At 30.3% G+C, this 17490-nt stretch overlaps 1 protein-coding gene across 1 annotated transcript; it reads left to right on the forward strand.

The window, feature by feature from the left end:
• The first annotated feature begins 9357 nt into the window (after window positions 1–9357).
• LOC132756388 (angiopoietin-2-like) lies at window positions 9358–16373 on the forward strand. Its single transcript, XM_060747449.1, has 5 exons — window positions 9358–10072; window positions 13077–13207; window positions 13741–13837; window positions 14826–14984; window positions 16087–16373. Exons 1-5 carry the CDS (start codon window positions 9358–9360, stop codon window positions 16371–16373), a joined length of 1389 nt encoding a protein of 462 aa, XP_060603432.1.
• The last annotated feature ends 1117 nt before the right edge of the window (window positions 16374–17490 follow it).

Raw genomic sequence — 17490 nt, forward strand, 5'->3', positions numbered from 1 at the left:
GTGTGTAAACCGCACTTGCAAAAAGTTATATATGTATATAATTATGCAAACAAAACAATTTTCAAACATGGAAGAATATGTAAAATGTGTACTGCAAATATTTTTGAACATTATATTTTATCAATAAATTACATGCATTCATTTCTTATTAGAAAATTTGACTTTGAATTTATATAGAAAATAAATTTCTAATTTCCCCCCTTTATTTACATGAAATGTTAAATTGGGTAATATCTTTATAAATAATGCTTATTGGAACTTACAATATTGACAAATCTTAATTTGAGCATCATATTTATGAAATAAAACCATGAAAAAATTGTGTTACAGGATCTTTAAGCATAATTAAGGTATGTCTGTAGAATAGGTATTTGAGGGTTGAAGAGATATACATTATAAAATATATTTAAATGTGAAAACTTGCAGCCTCGTTTTATTTCTTTATGTCTTGTAACTAAATAAAAACGTGCAACAATGCCCTTATATATCAATGTTTAAAGTTGCATGCCTCCAGATGAGACACATTATTTCAAGAAAATATGATATGAGAAAAAATGTACAAATTTTTAAGAAAAGCGAAAACGTTCAAGATTCAATTAATATTTACATGTTATATGCATTTTATAATACATTCTAAAGTGACATTATGTCCATCTAAAGGTATATAGTGAGTGAACAGGTGAGAGTCAAAATAATGTTTCATTTTGCCATAATTCCTTTTGCTTAAATGGTTTACTTCGAATAAACAATAAATAACCACCGGATTCAAACGAAATTTCAATTAATATCATTAAGAATTTACATGCAACGTTCAATTTATAAAAAGAAGTGGGGCAGTCTTTTTTATATTTAAGGCAGATTTTTGATTTTATCCTAAACATTTTCCAATAAAATTTGTTGGTCAAACATCATTTAAACAGTCAATCTTTTGAAATATAAAGTCAATTCAGCTAAACTTGACATGAAAATATGAGCATAATGTCACTTTAAGTGCATCTAAAACAAAGGTAATACTTGATACCCAGCTATTTTTAGTTTGAATTTAAGAAATAAACTTTCTTGAAATGGAGAGTATATCAATGAGTTTGGTTTTGAATATAAAGGCATGCTACAGTATTTGGTTGACTGCGTAATAATATTTATATATATAGTGTATCATCTAGTTTCACCAATAAAAGTATTGAGAAATGCATACTATATCCGTATTGAAGCTAATATTTCAAATCTTAACAAGGTTCAAATCAGAAACTTAAGATACCTTTCTAAACTGTGTAAATACGAATGCAGTATTGCTTAAGAAGTTAAAAAGTTTGGTAATTTACCGAAATTGTTAAAAACATGTTTGTTTTGTCGACGACTTTCTGGATAAAGCCTCGAGTATGCTGCAAATGTTGTTGTTTTCATTTTTTTATATAGGGATCACCACTAAATATATATTAAGTTAAATCAACACAAATCATATCCGTAGTTAACCACCTGATATAATTCATAAAGTAAAATCAACACTGACGTTTCATTGCACTAAATCGTATTTTGACAAGTGATTAGAGTTATCAAATGAAGTGTGCTGTACAATTATCTTTTAATATAAAAAATCTATTCAAAATTGTGACAAGAAATAAGATTTTAAAATGAATATACAATTTGTGTATAAATTAATGCCAAATATCAGTAACATAAAGCCAACGAAATAAATTCATACAACCAGAGGTCAACGTGACTAAAAGAATCATGTATACCTTAAACTAAAGTTTTTAGATTTTCAAGTATCTGAGACTGTAATTAGAATCGAAGCCCCGTTTTCAATTTGGTCTCTAAATTATCAAATTAGGGTTGTCGCTGCACAATCTAAATGGCAGGAAATTGTTTTTGTCATCCATGTCAGTAGTTTAAAAGGTATGAGATATTGTAAAGAGCAGTTAGCTTCTTCAACATTAGATCAATGTGCACACTTCAAACGAAAGACCGTTTAGTGTTAAATATTTTATTTAAAATCTTTGTCTTTGAAATTAAACCCTCAAAGACCGGCTGTACCAATGTTTCTTGTCACACTATCATTCCTTTGTTATAACAGTTATATTTCGCCACGAAAAATAATTGGAGAAAATGGAATTTTATTTAATTATTTTTTTGATTCTCATTTCGACTGTCTTTGTTGTACAGATAATATCGTCGACAACAGTTCACTGGAAGAAATACGATTTCATACGACAACCACTTATCTGCAAGTCAAACAAGATTCTTTTCTCAGTTAAAGTTAATGATCCGTATGAATGCAGTAAGATTTGTTCCACTCAACCCAGCTGCCTGGTTAGCTCATTCAAACCGGACAGTAACGAATGTATTGGATGCCAGGAGTTTAGGATATGGTATATTGAGATGGACCATGTAATAAATTATGCCATCAGGCCATACAAAGGTGTAGGTAGGTGAAGTTTCACTAAATACAAATAATCTCCTGTTTTGAATAGCTTTGTTTATCAATTAAGATTTTTAAAAATAACTATATTGTACCTTTACTGTGTATTCCTAAATTTTAATAACCGATACAAAATAAAAAACGACCACGCAACGCGCAAATCGCATAGGCATATTGTTTGGGATTAGGTTTTGGTCCTCATATTGTGCACAGAGAACCCTCTCACGTTGTACAAAATCGAGTCCGCAACGGAATCTGTGGAATAATGTTTAAACGGTAAGCTCGAGGATGTGTGTATGTTATAAATTTATACAGTTTATTTTTAGAAAAATCAAATAGCCGAAACGGAAAACGAATGTAACACGCGGAAATCCCACAGACATATTGTGTCAGGAATCCTCAACTGATATTATAGACAAATAGCGTTTTCTAAAGTTTGCTCGGGAATACGTTTTTTAAAGTTTGCTCGGGAATTAGGTGTCTATTACGAAAATTAATATACTTTATATACAGAAAGAACAAAGAGACGGTACAAAAAAGACCATTCCACGCGTAAATCTCCCGGATATTTTGCTTGGATTTAGACTTTAGTCCTCATATTGTGCAACAAGGCTCTCCGAACTACTACAAAAGCGATAACGCAACGGAATCAGATAAATGAATTGTTACTGGGTTGTTCGAGAATATGATTTTTTTTTGAAAATATATACACTTTATGTACAGCCGGTACAAAAAAAACAACAAAAGAAAAAAAAACCGACCATGACACGCTGAATCGTCCGGACATATTGTTTGGGCTAGGGCTTTGGTCCACATATTTTGTAAGGAAGACCCGCCAAACTAGTACAAAATCGAATCTGCAACGGTATAATTTTTAAACGGTTGGTTTGTGAATATGATGATTTTTCCGAACATTTACACAGTCGGTAAAAAACAACATCATCAACAACAAAAAAACAAACAACAACAAACAAACATGTCATGCGGGATTCTCAAGTATTTATCGCTTGGATTGAGGCTTTAGGCCTTATATCATGTTAAGTAAACCCTAAATCTAACGCAAAACGAATCTGCAACGGAATCAGATAAATGAGATTCTTTTATCAAAATTTCTTAAAGAACTAATCGCAGGTCAAGAAAGCAACCATTTCACACGTGTTTCTTGCTATAATTTTCCTTGCCTTAGACCTGTGAGCCTTATATTGCTGTGGAAAATATTCTCTAAACTTGATCATTACCAATTTTAAGTCCGTAGCAGTAATTTTACAAAGGCTAACTGTACATGACGTAAATTCCTGTAAAGTCGTGCTCTAAAGGGCGTTTTCATCACACACCACTTAATAACATTAATTAATTTTATATAATGTTGAAAGACCACTGTATCGTGATCGACCAACATAATGTTAACCTCAGTTTCAGAAAAAACTTTGCCTTTATGATGTTGTTTCCGAAATTTTCAGTCGACCTACGGTTATAGAGAAAAAGAAACAATCGCCGGTCCGAAAAAGACCAAGCCGCGCGGAAATCCCCCGTACATATTAATTGGTTTAGGGCTTCGGGTCTTATATTGTGTAAAGGAGACTTTTCAAACTAGTACAAAAACGAATCTGCTACGGAATTAGTCAAACGGTTATTTAACAGTATGATCGTGAATATCATGTTTTTTCCAAACATTTCTACACTTAATATACAGAAAGAACAAATCTCCGGGACGGAATCAGACAAATGATGTTTAAAATCGTTTACTTAAGATGTGCTCTTTATTTTTTGGAAATTTATACACTTTTACAGACAGATTTTTTTTGCTGTGAAAATGCGAAAAATAGAAATACTTATTTCATTCGATCTATATTTCTTAATATTTAATTTTTAAGTATATAATAAATTTCATTATCTCTCACGAAAAGACAAAATGTACCCAAGTCTGTGCTTTTCAAATGTTTGCTTTTTTGTTTTGTTGCTATCTAGGGATTTTAAATAATGTTCATATTTAAAGTGTATCAAGCTATGACTGACTATAAATATCAAACTATTTCATGACTTTGAGGTTCATTTCAATATAACTTTAATTTAATGATATACTATTTATTGTGCTTTAAAAAGTTTTGTTTTGATTTTCTCTTTCGCTCTATTCACGCAGCACATACTAAATACATAAATACTAAGAAGTCGGTTTTATAAAAGTGCATATTATGCCTTTAAGTTATATCTCTGCAGGAATAATCACTTATTATTGTATGCTTAAATATATATATGATGCCCTAAATAAGTATATAGTGGTTTGGGTGGTGAGAGGGGGAGGGAGGGGGAGAACTGTTCTCTTTTTTCACAATGAAACTTTCTTGTGTTAAAGTGCAACAGATGAAATTCCATTTAACTGTGTGTTCTTTATTCCCAGCAATTTGTCTACCATTGTTATTTTTATGTTTTTATTTTTCTAATAGAGATGTAAGCTTTGAAGAAAACAAAAGAAGCTTCTTTCTTAAGTTTAGCTCGATTATTCAGATAATTTGTTTTTTAATATAAGCTATATTTTTCAACTAAATTATTCTGGTTAGAAGAAGACTTAGCGCTTGAACAAGAAGAATAGTCGAGCTATCTGTGTTCTTTTTACTGTCACAGTTTCGCATTTAAACAAGTGAAAAATATATCCAGTGTATAAGTGATATAATTATTTTTCTCAAGTTATATTCTGGTAACAATTGTTCTTTCTGTGTTTATTTTGTATATATGTGTGTGTTTGTCTGTATTTGTTTATGTATGTATAAATGATCTATTAATTTGTTTGTTTTTTGTTCACATAACCTTTACTGAAACATGTTTTTTTCTCAAAAATACGTTTTAGAGGAATGCAAGTAGCCAATATCATATCTTTGAATTGTAGAGGTCTTAACGGTTCTAAAAAAGAGATTAGAGTAATTAGATTTTTGAAGCAGAAAAAAATGAAATGCAGTACTTACTGTTTACAAGATAGACACTTATCGTTTAATATGAATATAAATATATACTGTGAATGGAATAATGAATGCTTCCTGAGTCAAGGAACATACAATTCACGGGGAGTTGCAATATTTTTTAATAAAAATATTGAATATAAAATTCATAGCAAACATATTGATAACAAAGGAAACTTTATTGTTTTAGACTTAACAATTGAAGAAAAAAGATAAACCCTTATAAATCTTTACGGCCCAAATACAGATCAACCAATTTTTGACAGCGAAGTGTTTGATATCTATTGACAGAATAGGAAAAGATTCTTATATCTTATGTGGCGATTTTTAACTAAGTTCTAGATCCTGAACAAGATTATTACAACTATAAATCTGTAAATAATGATAAAGCTAGAAATTTTATATTATATAAATAACACATGGGTTTATTGGTAACAGTAAAAATATCATCCCGAGGAATATACTGTTGCCCGAGGCGTAGCCGAGGGTCACAGTATTTTTACGAGGGATGATATTTTAAAGGTTACACACAAATCCATGTGTTACTTATTTTATTACTCCGAACAAATACTGTGATGATCTGAATTTGTAAACTAAATCTAACTGTAGCAAAAATAAATCAAGAGTAGCAATAACTAATCTGTCCTTACCTTGCAAGTTTTAAGTGAAATGTACTGTAGGCCTACTTGAGAAGCTGTTTTTCTTTTATTCTTTAAGCAAGTGATGATATCTACCAGTCATAAACATACAATTAACTATGTTTTATTTAGAAAACAAAACACTAACCCATTCATAAGGTTGTGATCTGTGAAATCTGATCCTTCTTTATCCAGAATATTCTTCGCACGGTTTTTCACAAAGTGCATTTACAAAATGACGAAGATATCCTACAGATGTCTGTCCACCAACTCTATCTGTAACGTTTCACTGGTTAAAATTGTTAAATAATCCTTTGTTGCATGCTTAAATCGTCTGCATGTTTTAGTTTGACAAAAAATTATTCACATTACAATTACTTCCGTTGAAAACGGATGTTAACTTTTTGACTATTCAACAAAATTATATTTTTTACGCGAAAAGAGCTGTAGGGTGCAAAGAACTAAATTTTATGAGAGCCATAGTTACTTTGGTGAGTCCCTATCGTCGAAAATAAGAATGAATCGAGAGAAAAATGGCGGCCATTTTATTTCATTTTATTAAGAAACTAGACCAAGTGACCAGATTTTATACTGTTAAAAAATACTGTTACCTATGTAACAGTACACTTGCATTAACAGTAAGAATAACTCCCAGAGGCCTATGGGAAATTAACATTTCGAAAATGTGAGGGGTAATAATACAAAATATTGATCAGAGAAATCTTTTTGATCCGTTCAGATATTTTTTTCGGAATCCGAACATGGCACATGGCGTAAACCGACACCACTCCAACAAGCACGCCTTGATTTTTCCTGGTAACTGAAACAATTTTTCCTGATGTAGGAAATATTTATATTAAGACAAGCTGTCAGTCAGATCATTAAATTGTTAAAAAAGAAGGTAAAGTTTAATGTTTTTATACACGAAAAAGGTATATCGAAACATAACAATTCCCTTTTAAAATATATACATATAAATTATTTGAATAAAATACAGACAAGTATCGCTGATATTAAAAAAACAGTATGCTTTACCTATATATAACTTTTAATATACATAAACATAGAACATAGAAATATCAAATGATGACATTCAGCTTACGAAAAACGGCAAGTTGTTTTTTAGAAACACTTTTAATGGAACTGAGAGGGGCAGCTATATCTTACAGCAGTAATCTAAAGAAAAAGAAAGATATGACGAAAAAAAAGTATAATAAATGAAATTTAATCAAACTTGTCCGACGATAAACTGAACCGATTGCAAGAATTGCAATTTACTTAAAAGAATTAAATAAAAATTCAGCTTCAATGTTATGTTATAAGATCAAGAGCAAAGCGGACGTTAGAAGGAGAAAAAACCTTCAATTTTTGGCGGTTTAGAAAAAGATAGTTTCATGACTAAGACTATATATAAGATTAAAAAAGATGACGGCAGTATTCTAAATGATCAAGAGTTAATATTTAAATAAATTGAAGATTTTTTATAGACATCTTTTAAGCAAAAAGTCGTCATACATGTATGATGCAAATGATCAATTTTTACAATTTGCGGAAAATATAAAAGTACCGGTTTTAAGTGAACCGGAATCCAATTTATTAGAATGCTATATAAGTTATGAAGAAGCTAATAAAGTTTTTACAAAATATGGCATATAATAAAAGTCCGGGGACATTAGGCTTTAGTGCATATTTTTATAAGGTATTCTGGAAAGATCTAGGTCCTTTTGTTGTAAGAGCTATCAGTGATGCTTATTCTTCAAATAGATTGTCAGTTACCTAAACACAAGGTGTAATAACATGTATTCCAAAAGAAAACCAACCTAAACAATTCGTGAAAAATTTAAGACCTATAATATTTCTTAATGAAGTATACAAAATTGCTGCAAGTTGCATTGCAAATCGAATAAAACTTACTCTACTAGATAAACTAATAAATAAAGATCAAACAGGTTTCATCAAAGGAAGATATATTGGAGAAAATACCCGTCTTATCTATGATATCATGCAGTATACTGAAGAAAATAACATTCCTGGACTTTTCTTTGAATAGATTTTGAAAAAGCTTTTGAGTCACTCTTGGACATTTGTACAGTATACCCTGTCTTTTTTGGTCCATTTATAAAAAAAATGTTTGATATTTTATATAAAGATGTAATTTCTGCTGTTAGTCAATGTGGTTCTTTTTTATCAAATTTTGTAAAAATAGGTAAAGGCTGCCGACAAGGAGATCCTCTTTCATGATATATTTTTACATTATGTGCTGAAGTTGAAAAAAACTTTAAAAATAAAAAATGACAAGATTATTAAAGGAATAGACATTAACAATGTAGGACATAAATTGTCACACTTTGCAGATGACTCAACAATGATTTTAGATGGATCAAGTGTTTTAAAAAATCTTTGGAAATCTTGTCAGATTTTGCACAACTATCGGGACTTAATCTTAATTTTATAAAACTAAAATTGTGTGGATAGGGAAAATGAAATATTCTCAAAAGTGTAGAACAACAAGATGGAAATTATCCTGGAATCAACATCAATTAAAAATGTTAGGCATAAATTTTCATGTTGACTTAAATAAAATTATAGATTTTAACTATAGCGAAACAATAAACAATATTCGAAAGGTTATCCAAAGTTGGAAAAGAAGAATTCTCATACCAATATGTAAAATTGCTGTTATTAAATCTTTTTGATTTCATCTCTAAATCATTTATTCATTTCACTACTTCTGACGATGTAATCATTGTATTAAATAAAATGTTTTATGACTTTATTTGGAAAGGAAATGTAAAGATTAAGTCTTCAGTTATTGTAAAAACTATGCCGAAGGCGGCTTGCAGATGATAAATATTTTTTGCCTTTATCATGGCATTAAAAATAACATGGTTTAAAAGAATAATCTCAAATGCTAGTTGGAAAAGTATTCTTTACGACAAAAAAGATATGCATTTTTTTTCATTGCGGAAACTATTACTTTGATAAACTTGCAAAAGAAACAAAATTAACAATCTTAACAGCCTTATCAAGATTTATAGAATTAATTCAAATCGAAAATCAATTTTTCGGAAAACATCCTTTATTTTTTTTAACAATTATAACATATTAATTGGTTCAAAAAGCGTATATTTAAAATCGTGGTTCGATGGAATAAAGAGAGAATTTGGAGAAAGTACAAAGAGCCAGAACAGTTCAAGAAATTTAAAGAAGCACGGAATAGATACTGTAAAGAAATTGATTTTGAGAAAAAACTAGTAATAAGTGAGAAAATTCTAAATGCCAAAGGTGATTCAAAAAAATCTATGGTTTAATTTCGGAATTTACTGGTACTAAAGCTGAAAATCCTATGCCACAGTCTACAAATGACGGTGAGCTAGCTGAGAAGTTTGCAGACTTTTTTATGGATAAAATAGCTAAAATTCGTAAATCACTTCAGGATTTTCCAAGCTTCATTCCAAATGTCAAACAAATTCAACCTTTAGAAAATTTCGAAGATCTTACAGAAACACAGGTGAAGAGCCTTATTTGTGAACTAAATACCAAATCGTGTGAGCTGGACTTAATACCCAAACATATATTAAAGTCACATCTAGATGAGCTTCTGCCAACCATTACCAAACTGGTCAATCTATCTCTGTCTAAAGGCGTATTTCCAACACACTGGAAACAGGAGATCGTTAGACCCCTTCTTAAGAAGTCTGGTTTAGAATTACAATTGTCAAACTACAGGCCTGTCAGTAACTTATCGTTTCTTTCAAAATTGATAGAAAAGGCTGCGCTCTTCAGACTAAATAACCATGTCGATACCCATAATTTGTTACCCAAAAATCAATCAGCATACAGGCGTCATCATTCATGTGAGACTGCTTTACTCAGACTTGTCAATGATCTTCTAGACGGTATGGAGAAGCAAGAGGTCACAGCTCTAATTGCAATAGATCTAAGTGCAGCTTTCGACACCGTTGACCACGACATTCTACTCGACGTGTTACAGTCAGTACGGTGTCAATGGTACCGTGTTAGCTTGGGTGGACTCGTACCTGCGACCTCGTGGTTGTCGCGTCAGTGTTAATTCTACTGAATCGACTCCACGATTGCTGGAATGCAGTGTACCTCAGGGGAGCTGTCTTGGTCCGTGGCTCTATCTCACATATGCGGGAACCCTTTTTGATGTGATACCACCATCCATATCTGTGTACGGCTTTGCTGATGACCACATTGCTAGTCAACGCTTTCGACCAACTTCAGTGACCAATGAACTTAACGCTATAAAGCAACTTGAAGACAGTGCTGTAATCATCAATGACTGGATGAATGCCAATAAACTCAAAATGAACACCACTAAGACAGAATTCATTATGTTTGGTAGTTAAACCCAACTTAGTAAATGTTCAATTAAAGAAATTGATATCGCCGGCGATAAAATTCAAAATGTCAGTGTCATAAGATACTTAGGTGCCTACTTAGACGAGGGCCTAAGATTCTCAACACATGTTAAGACCAAGTGTAGAACTGCTATGTTAAATTATTTGAGAATAAAGAGCATTCGCAAATATCTGACTCAGGACGCCACAAAAATCCTAGTATTGTCGCTTGTAATCTCACATTTGGATTATTGCAACGCTATATTGTTTGGCATTTCAGAAAGTGAGTTACAAAAATTACAGCGAATCCAGAATATGTGCGCTAAACTTGTTTTGCAACGCGGAAAATATGATAGTTCCAAAGACTCTTTGTTGGAACTGCATTGGTTACCAATTAAAGCTAGGATCAATTTTAAAATACTATGTACAATGTATAACTGTTTTATGGGCAATGCTCCAGTTTATCTAACAGAACTGTTACACAAGCCTGTCATAAAAAGACCAAATCTCAGATCTGTTGATAATATGGATTATTTTCCTTTAACAAAAGGAAAACATTTAACGACAGAAGTTTTAGTACCGTTGGTCCAACTCTCTGGAATAAATTGCCTCTGTATACAAGACAGTCTTCGACTTTGGACATGTTCAAGAAAAATGTCAAAACCTACTATTTTAGAGATTTTTACACATTGTTTTAAGATTGTGATTGGGCTGTAAACTGATAGAGATGTGGAAATGTGTTTGAAATTTTACTGAAATAACCATTAATTTTTATTTTCTTTTAAATTATTTTTTATTGTTATTTTTTATAACTATTCTTTCTTTTTTTAAAGTTTTTAATACTTTATTTTTTACACGGCTGATATCTTTAACATATTTTTTTGTAGTTCATTTGCCATGCATGTGTGTTGTTTTTTTTATCTATATGTACATACTTTTATTATCCTTTTGTACAACGCCATTGAATATGTATATAGAAACTGATGTTTATAACATAGAACACCTAATAGCATCTGATGGAAAGTTTTTATCTTATAATGAATTTATTAATAGATATAATGTTCAATCTAATTTCATAATTTTCAACGGTGTGTTTTCACGTATCAGTAAAGCAACTTTTAAATAAATATGATATAATCTATATCATCCCACAGAAAAGTATTGGCCAAGACATACAACTATACTTTTAAGATATCATATCACACATAAATGGAGCAAAAATTTCTATAATATATTAAATAAAAATAAATCAAAGCCCACAAGTATCGAAAAATGGACAAACAAATCTTAATGAAGCTTTTAGTGAAAATTAATGGAAACTCATTTTTGAAATGCCTTTTTGAAATACAAAACGTGCAAAGTTGCAATGGTTCCAAACAAGAATTTTACACAGGATTATTGGAACCAATCATCTTTTATACTAAATTATGTATAAAGAAAGTCCTTCATGTTTTTTTTGTTGTAATAATGTTGTAAGCATTGAGCATCCATTTTGGCTGTTTCCCATTGTCAAAACATTTATAATTGAATTTCTTATAAAAAATGAAGAACCTTTTTTTATATTTGTGTATAAAAGAAATGATGTTTTGCTATAATGCAAATGATGATCTGCCTAACGCAACAATTTTTTTTAGCATACTTTCAAATGTAGGTTTATCAGTGTTAAATGCTTGATCTTTCTTTATCAATGATTGGAGCAAAAAACACTTTATAACACAAAAGCTCAAGACTGATAAAGAGGTAGCAATCAGAAATAAAATAGGCTACCTAAGTTTGATAAAGTTTTGAGTTTTTTTTTTAAATTATGTCTGTATTTTAAAAAGAAAATGTCAGCTGAGATAATCCTATTTTTAGACCGAAAAGTATTGAGTTAATGTAACTAAGAAATAATTCAAGCCAAATAACATGCATTAGATTTTATATAATGTTGATGCTTTGAAACTATTAAACAAATACAGTGCAAGTGTGAATGCATGTCGACCTTGTCTCTTTTTCTTTTTGTTCTTGTTGTTTTTTTTTTCTTTTCTTTTTGATTCTTTTTTTGTAAAAGTTGTTTTTCTTTTCCTACACTTTATAAGTTTCACATCAGGTAAACCCATGAAAAAAAATTTGTAAAACCACTGTGAGAGTTGCTTCGACCCACAAATGGTTATATGACGAAGCGAAAAAATGGGGTCAACACATGTAGGGTCTGAAAAGAGTAAAATATTTCATTCACAACGTTCAAAAATACCTTGTGTTCATATTCTTTTGATTATTTCTGGTGAGTGGTTAAACAAAATGTTTATATCCGTTTACTTAAATCATGATGATATAATTATGCAAACAGAATTATATATTCCAAAACAAAAATATCAGTTGCCATAACTAGAAAGTTTAGTTATGACTTTGTTGTCAGACCGAGATTTACAAACATTGGTATGATTTTCGTTAATATGCAAATAGATACTCTAGTAATTACATATAACCTGATAAAGCTTTATACGCTTAAACAAATTCAAAACTATTCTGTGTTGATAAACAATACCACATCTAAATGAAAAACGCCACAATACAAACATTTATAAATCTGTAAAGAATAATATGAAAGCCAAGGATTTATCACCAATTCAATAGTTTTGCTTTATGAATTATTCTTAACTCGGTGAATTCATTAGAAGCTATGCTATGTTTTTTTTATTGTTATATCGTTATTGCCTAGTGAGCGACTGTAAAGAAGTTCTTGATGTATACCCGGAAGCAGAAAGTGGATTTTATGAGATAGAACTATGGAAGTCTAAGAAGAAACTTATTGTGAATTGTGACATGGAAACAGACGGTGGCGGCTGGACGGTATGTAAAGTATTAAACTAATGAAAACTTTGTTCAGCAAATATCGTTGGAGCATAGATACTTCCATTTTTTCTGTTTTCCGCATACTTGAAAGCTGTAAATTCATACACAACAAAAAGAAAACAGTGCTAAATGAAAATATTAGTTTTCGTAGTTTCTTTCCGGATATCATTAATTTGTTATATGCAAGAAAAAATAATCAAACGGCTATTGTCTCAATCAGGAATATCGAGTTCTTAGCGGAAACTTTACACAGCCTCTTTACGGCAGTAAACAGTTACCGTCGAGCTAGATGCTCAGGTCTGTACCGGAGCCAGTTTAGGATCCTCGTAGTCTGTTTCATAGTTTACTACCTAAATCTGAACAGTCTATCAAGCATAATATCAAAATGTGCAATAGTTCTATGAAACGCCCCTTTTCCATCTCATAGGATATAAATGGTTTGTTACTTTATAATACGTCAGATTGAATTTGATTAAATTTCTTTTGTCTATTTTAACTATACTGTGCTAATGTCGTTTCACTCTTTGTAGATATTTCATAGGCGCTTTGACGGGTCTATAGACTTTTATCGAAACATCACAGAGTATGAAAATGGGTTTGGAATCGCAAGAGGAGAACTGTGGCTAGGTTAAATTTATGGTTCACTTTGATATTTTTATTTTAGATAAGTGAAACAATTTGCTTAACTAAACGACTTATGTTGTTATTTTCATTCATTGTACGCGGGCATTTGTACTTTAAAACATAAGATGATAGGCTATGCCAAAAAAAAGAAAGAAAGAAATACAAAAAAAAGCATAAAATGTGTCGCGTTTTCTATAGATTGTCAGTATACGGGATGTCATATCTCGCATACGTACTGCTGATGTATTGTCTGTCCGATAATAGTTTTAGTGTTAATAAGTGTAATACAGTGATTAAATGATCGTTTCCGTACTTCACAATATCAATGGCTAACATTGTTACGTAATACATCTACCGTTAATGCGTATAAAGGTTTAAAGATATCAATGTAATCTGGACAAAAACGTCTTGCGTGTCAAGATATTCTTGTTTTTAAATGTTTCAGTTTTATTTTTATATTTTAGGAACACGTAATAACTGTTGCAGCGATACACTTTATTGGTTTATATGTCTTTATTATGATATGTGATATGTTGATATAAGATATTAATATGGCAGAAGATAAAATAGTGAATAATTTCAAGATTTCTTGACAATGCAAAATGTGTACGATACAGATTATACGCATGTTTATTATTTCACTTTATATTTGCATTTGATATTAAATTTACAACTAAGTGTTATATATCTAGTAGGCTATCATTCAGATATCATTTGGTTTTTGATCATTTAATACAGTTAGTGAATGTATTTATATAACAAGATCGTTTAATATAAAATTAATCAGTTTGCGTAAATAATGTATATGCTGTAAAGTTTATCATAACGAGATTTTTGTGTGTGTCACACTATTTGATTTTGTTTCATTTAAAGTTGTTTTTCTTTCGTTTTATTTTTGCATTTCAACTTTTAGTTTTGACGATTAGGTATTGTATATATATTCATGATAGTTCGCACACATTGCATTTATAGTAATTTATGTTTACCATAGGCCTGAAGTACATACAAGAATTAGCTGACCAAAATCGTTCAGAAGCTCGCCTTGATGTAACAAATCACAGAAACGAAATAGGGTATGAGACCTTTCAGGAATTTAAGTTAACAAATGGAACAGACTATAGACTCAACATTGGGTTACGCAACGCATCAGGTACAAAATTTATACGAATGTTGATAGTTACAGTATGAAAGATAAATTATACTAAACTAATATATGATGAAATGTACTAATGTACGGAAACGTATAGCGACCACCCCTATATGTTAGTTAAAACATAATTTTTGACAATTTATTTAATACATATTATATACCTAACCAATTTTTACAAACTTACTTGATCTGAAATATGTATATTGTAATATCTTCCGCCTCTGAATGTTAGTAAAACAGAATTTTAGACAATTTATTTAACACATGATATATCTTTGACCAATATTTTAATTGTTATTTGATATTGAATATATACTTTTTACTCAATCTGCTGTTAATATTGCTGGATTAAAATTTATGTGAGTTTTTTTCTGTTCATTTATATGTATTAGTTATATATATTTGATTTTTTGCATTATAATATAACATATTTTACAGCTTATATTTGATAATGAGGACAGAAAATCTCACGCAATGTATAAAGGAAGCAATTTAATCAAGTTATGTTGTAAATCATATATAATACGTATTTTTTCGTAATCTATCGTACGTTTTTTTTATCTTATAATGCAAGATAAACTACTTTTAACTTTCTGACTAAATGAAAAAATAATACACTAACATCTTTTTAAATATGTATTTCTTTCCTCAAATCATATTTACATATAAGAAACATACTATAAAACTATAAAAAATGTCATTTGATATATATCATATAGGGGTGGTCGCTATACGTTTCCGTACTAATGTAATAAACAAACATACTTTTGGCATGAAGATTTCATTAGTTTTAATTGATATATAAATTTAAGTCCCTAAATTGAGCTTTGCTATAGCAACACAAAGTCCAGAAATAAATCATTTTCTCCTTACCTATTTTGTAACATTACATTTACCGTTATCTCTATGTATTAACCTTTATCTTAAGAGAACTTTAACAAATAACGAGTAAAAAAAACATATAAACAAAAAAGATTATCTTGCAGATGTAAAACTGTTTCAATGTTTTATTTGTTTAATTGGGGAATTTTCCCACTATATGATTGACTAAAATTGTCAATGTACTTAAACAAGCAGTGAAAATATTAATTATCCTTTTCAGGCAACCTAGTAGAAGGGTTAGCGCACAATAATTTAGCTGCTTTTTCAACTTTTGACCGTGACCTAGATTCAAAAGATACAGGAAATTGTGCTGTTGATCGACACGGAGGCTGGTGGTATGACTCATGTACATACGCTAATCTCAATGGATTATATGCCCCACCAGGTACAATATGTCAACTTGATGGGGCTGATTTCCTTTATTGTGGACACTGGCATGGAGGGTTTCAAGAAGGACCTGAAGGAGACACGTTAAGGAAATCTTCAATGATGTTAAGAAGGACATAAAGTCTGATCGTATTAATGAAAGGTTTATCTAATTTCAGACACATCAGTGATTTTGATTTATTTTAAAATCAATTCTGAGAATCATTCTTACTATTGAACTGCACAGATAATTGGTAATAACAATATAATGAGACATCACATTAATTGTCGGTATTTTTAACCCTTTCACTGCCATAGGGACGGCTTATGTCGTTCCTGGTACTTTCGGCGTATTTGCCATATCGACGGCTTTTGTCGTTTCTTTATTTATAATAATGGAAATAATAAATTAATAATAATAACAAAAATAATAAATATAAAAAATATAACATCGACAATAATTATTATTATACTAACAGATTTGGAAACATATATAATTATTATAATACTAATAACAAATAATAATAATACAATGTATATTAATTAATAATAAAGTAATTTCTTAGAAAACTCTATCAATAAAACAATAACTCTGTCAGCGAAAGGTTTAAGATATACTGCTCAGTCAGAAAACTTGATTATTATGGCAGTGATATTTCACATATTAACACATTGTCCACTTATAATTTTGTGTTCTTATATTTCTGTAATTATTATTTCTTGCGTGCACGCAGCGTCTAGTAGATATGTATTCGTCTATTTAGCAATGGGGAAAATTTTAGTCTTGCTTTTGTCTATTTTTTGGTTTTGTTTTAACAAAATCTCACTCTTTGTTTAACAAAATCACACTGTTTGCATATACTTTAATAAAAGTAGCTTTTCTGATGTAGAACATGACTCCGAGCTTTAAGGAACTAAAAATAAACGTTAAAGTGAAGTGATAGTGCCATGTTTGAATATCATATTCTTTTCATTTTAATCTATTTTTATCTACCTAATAAGTAACGTGTCAATGGGCTAGTCTATATTCTAATGTCGTGACTTATGTCGTAAACAAATTTCGGAGAGGGAACAAAAGGTATGACAAATTACGCAACAAAGATTTTTTGGCGCAACAGGCGCAACAGACATATTTTATTGCAAAAAACAAGCACAACGTTTGCTTTTTCAAGAACATTTCGAACATTTAAGTTATAAAACAAATTTAACTGCTTGAAAAGTAAGTTGGCATAAATATTTGCAATAGGTTCTTTTGAAG

This window comes from Ruditapes philippinarum, unplaced genomic scaffold (genome assembly GCF_026571515.1).
Source record: "Ruditapes philippinarum isolate M1 unplaced genomic scaffold, ASM2657151v2 ctg570_1_1_1_1, whole genome shotgun sequence".
In the NCBI taxonomy this organism is placed as follows: Eukaryota; Metazoa; Mollusca; class Bivalvia; order Venerida; family Veneridae; genus Ruditapes; species Ruditapes philippinarum.

Coding starts and splice junctions, on each gene's coding strand:
- LOC132756388 (XM_060747449.1), top strand. CDS start 9,358: ATGCCACAGTCTACAAATGACGGTGAGCTAGCTGAGAAGTTTGCAGAC. Junction 10,073..13,076: donor TGCGACCTCGTGGTTGTCGC/GTCAGTGTTAAT, acceptor GTTATTGCCTAG/TGAGCGACTGTAAAGAAGTT. Junction 14,985..16,086: donor TGGGTTACGCAACGCATCAG/GTACAAAATTTA, acceptor TATCCTTTTCAG/GCAACCTAGTAGAAGGGTTA.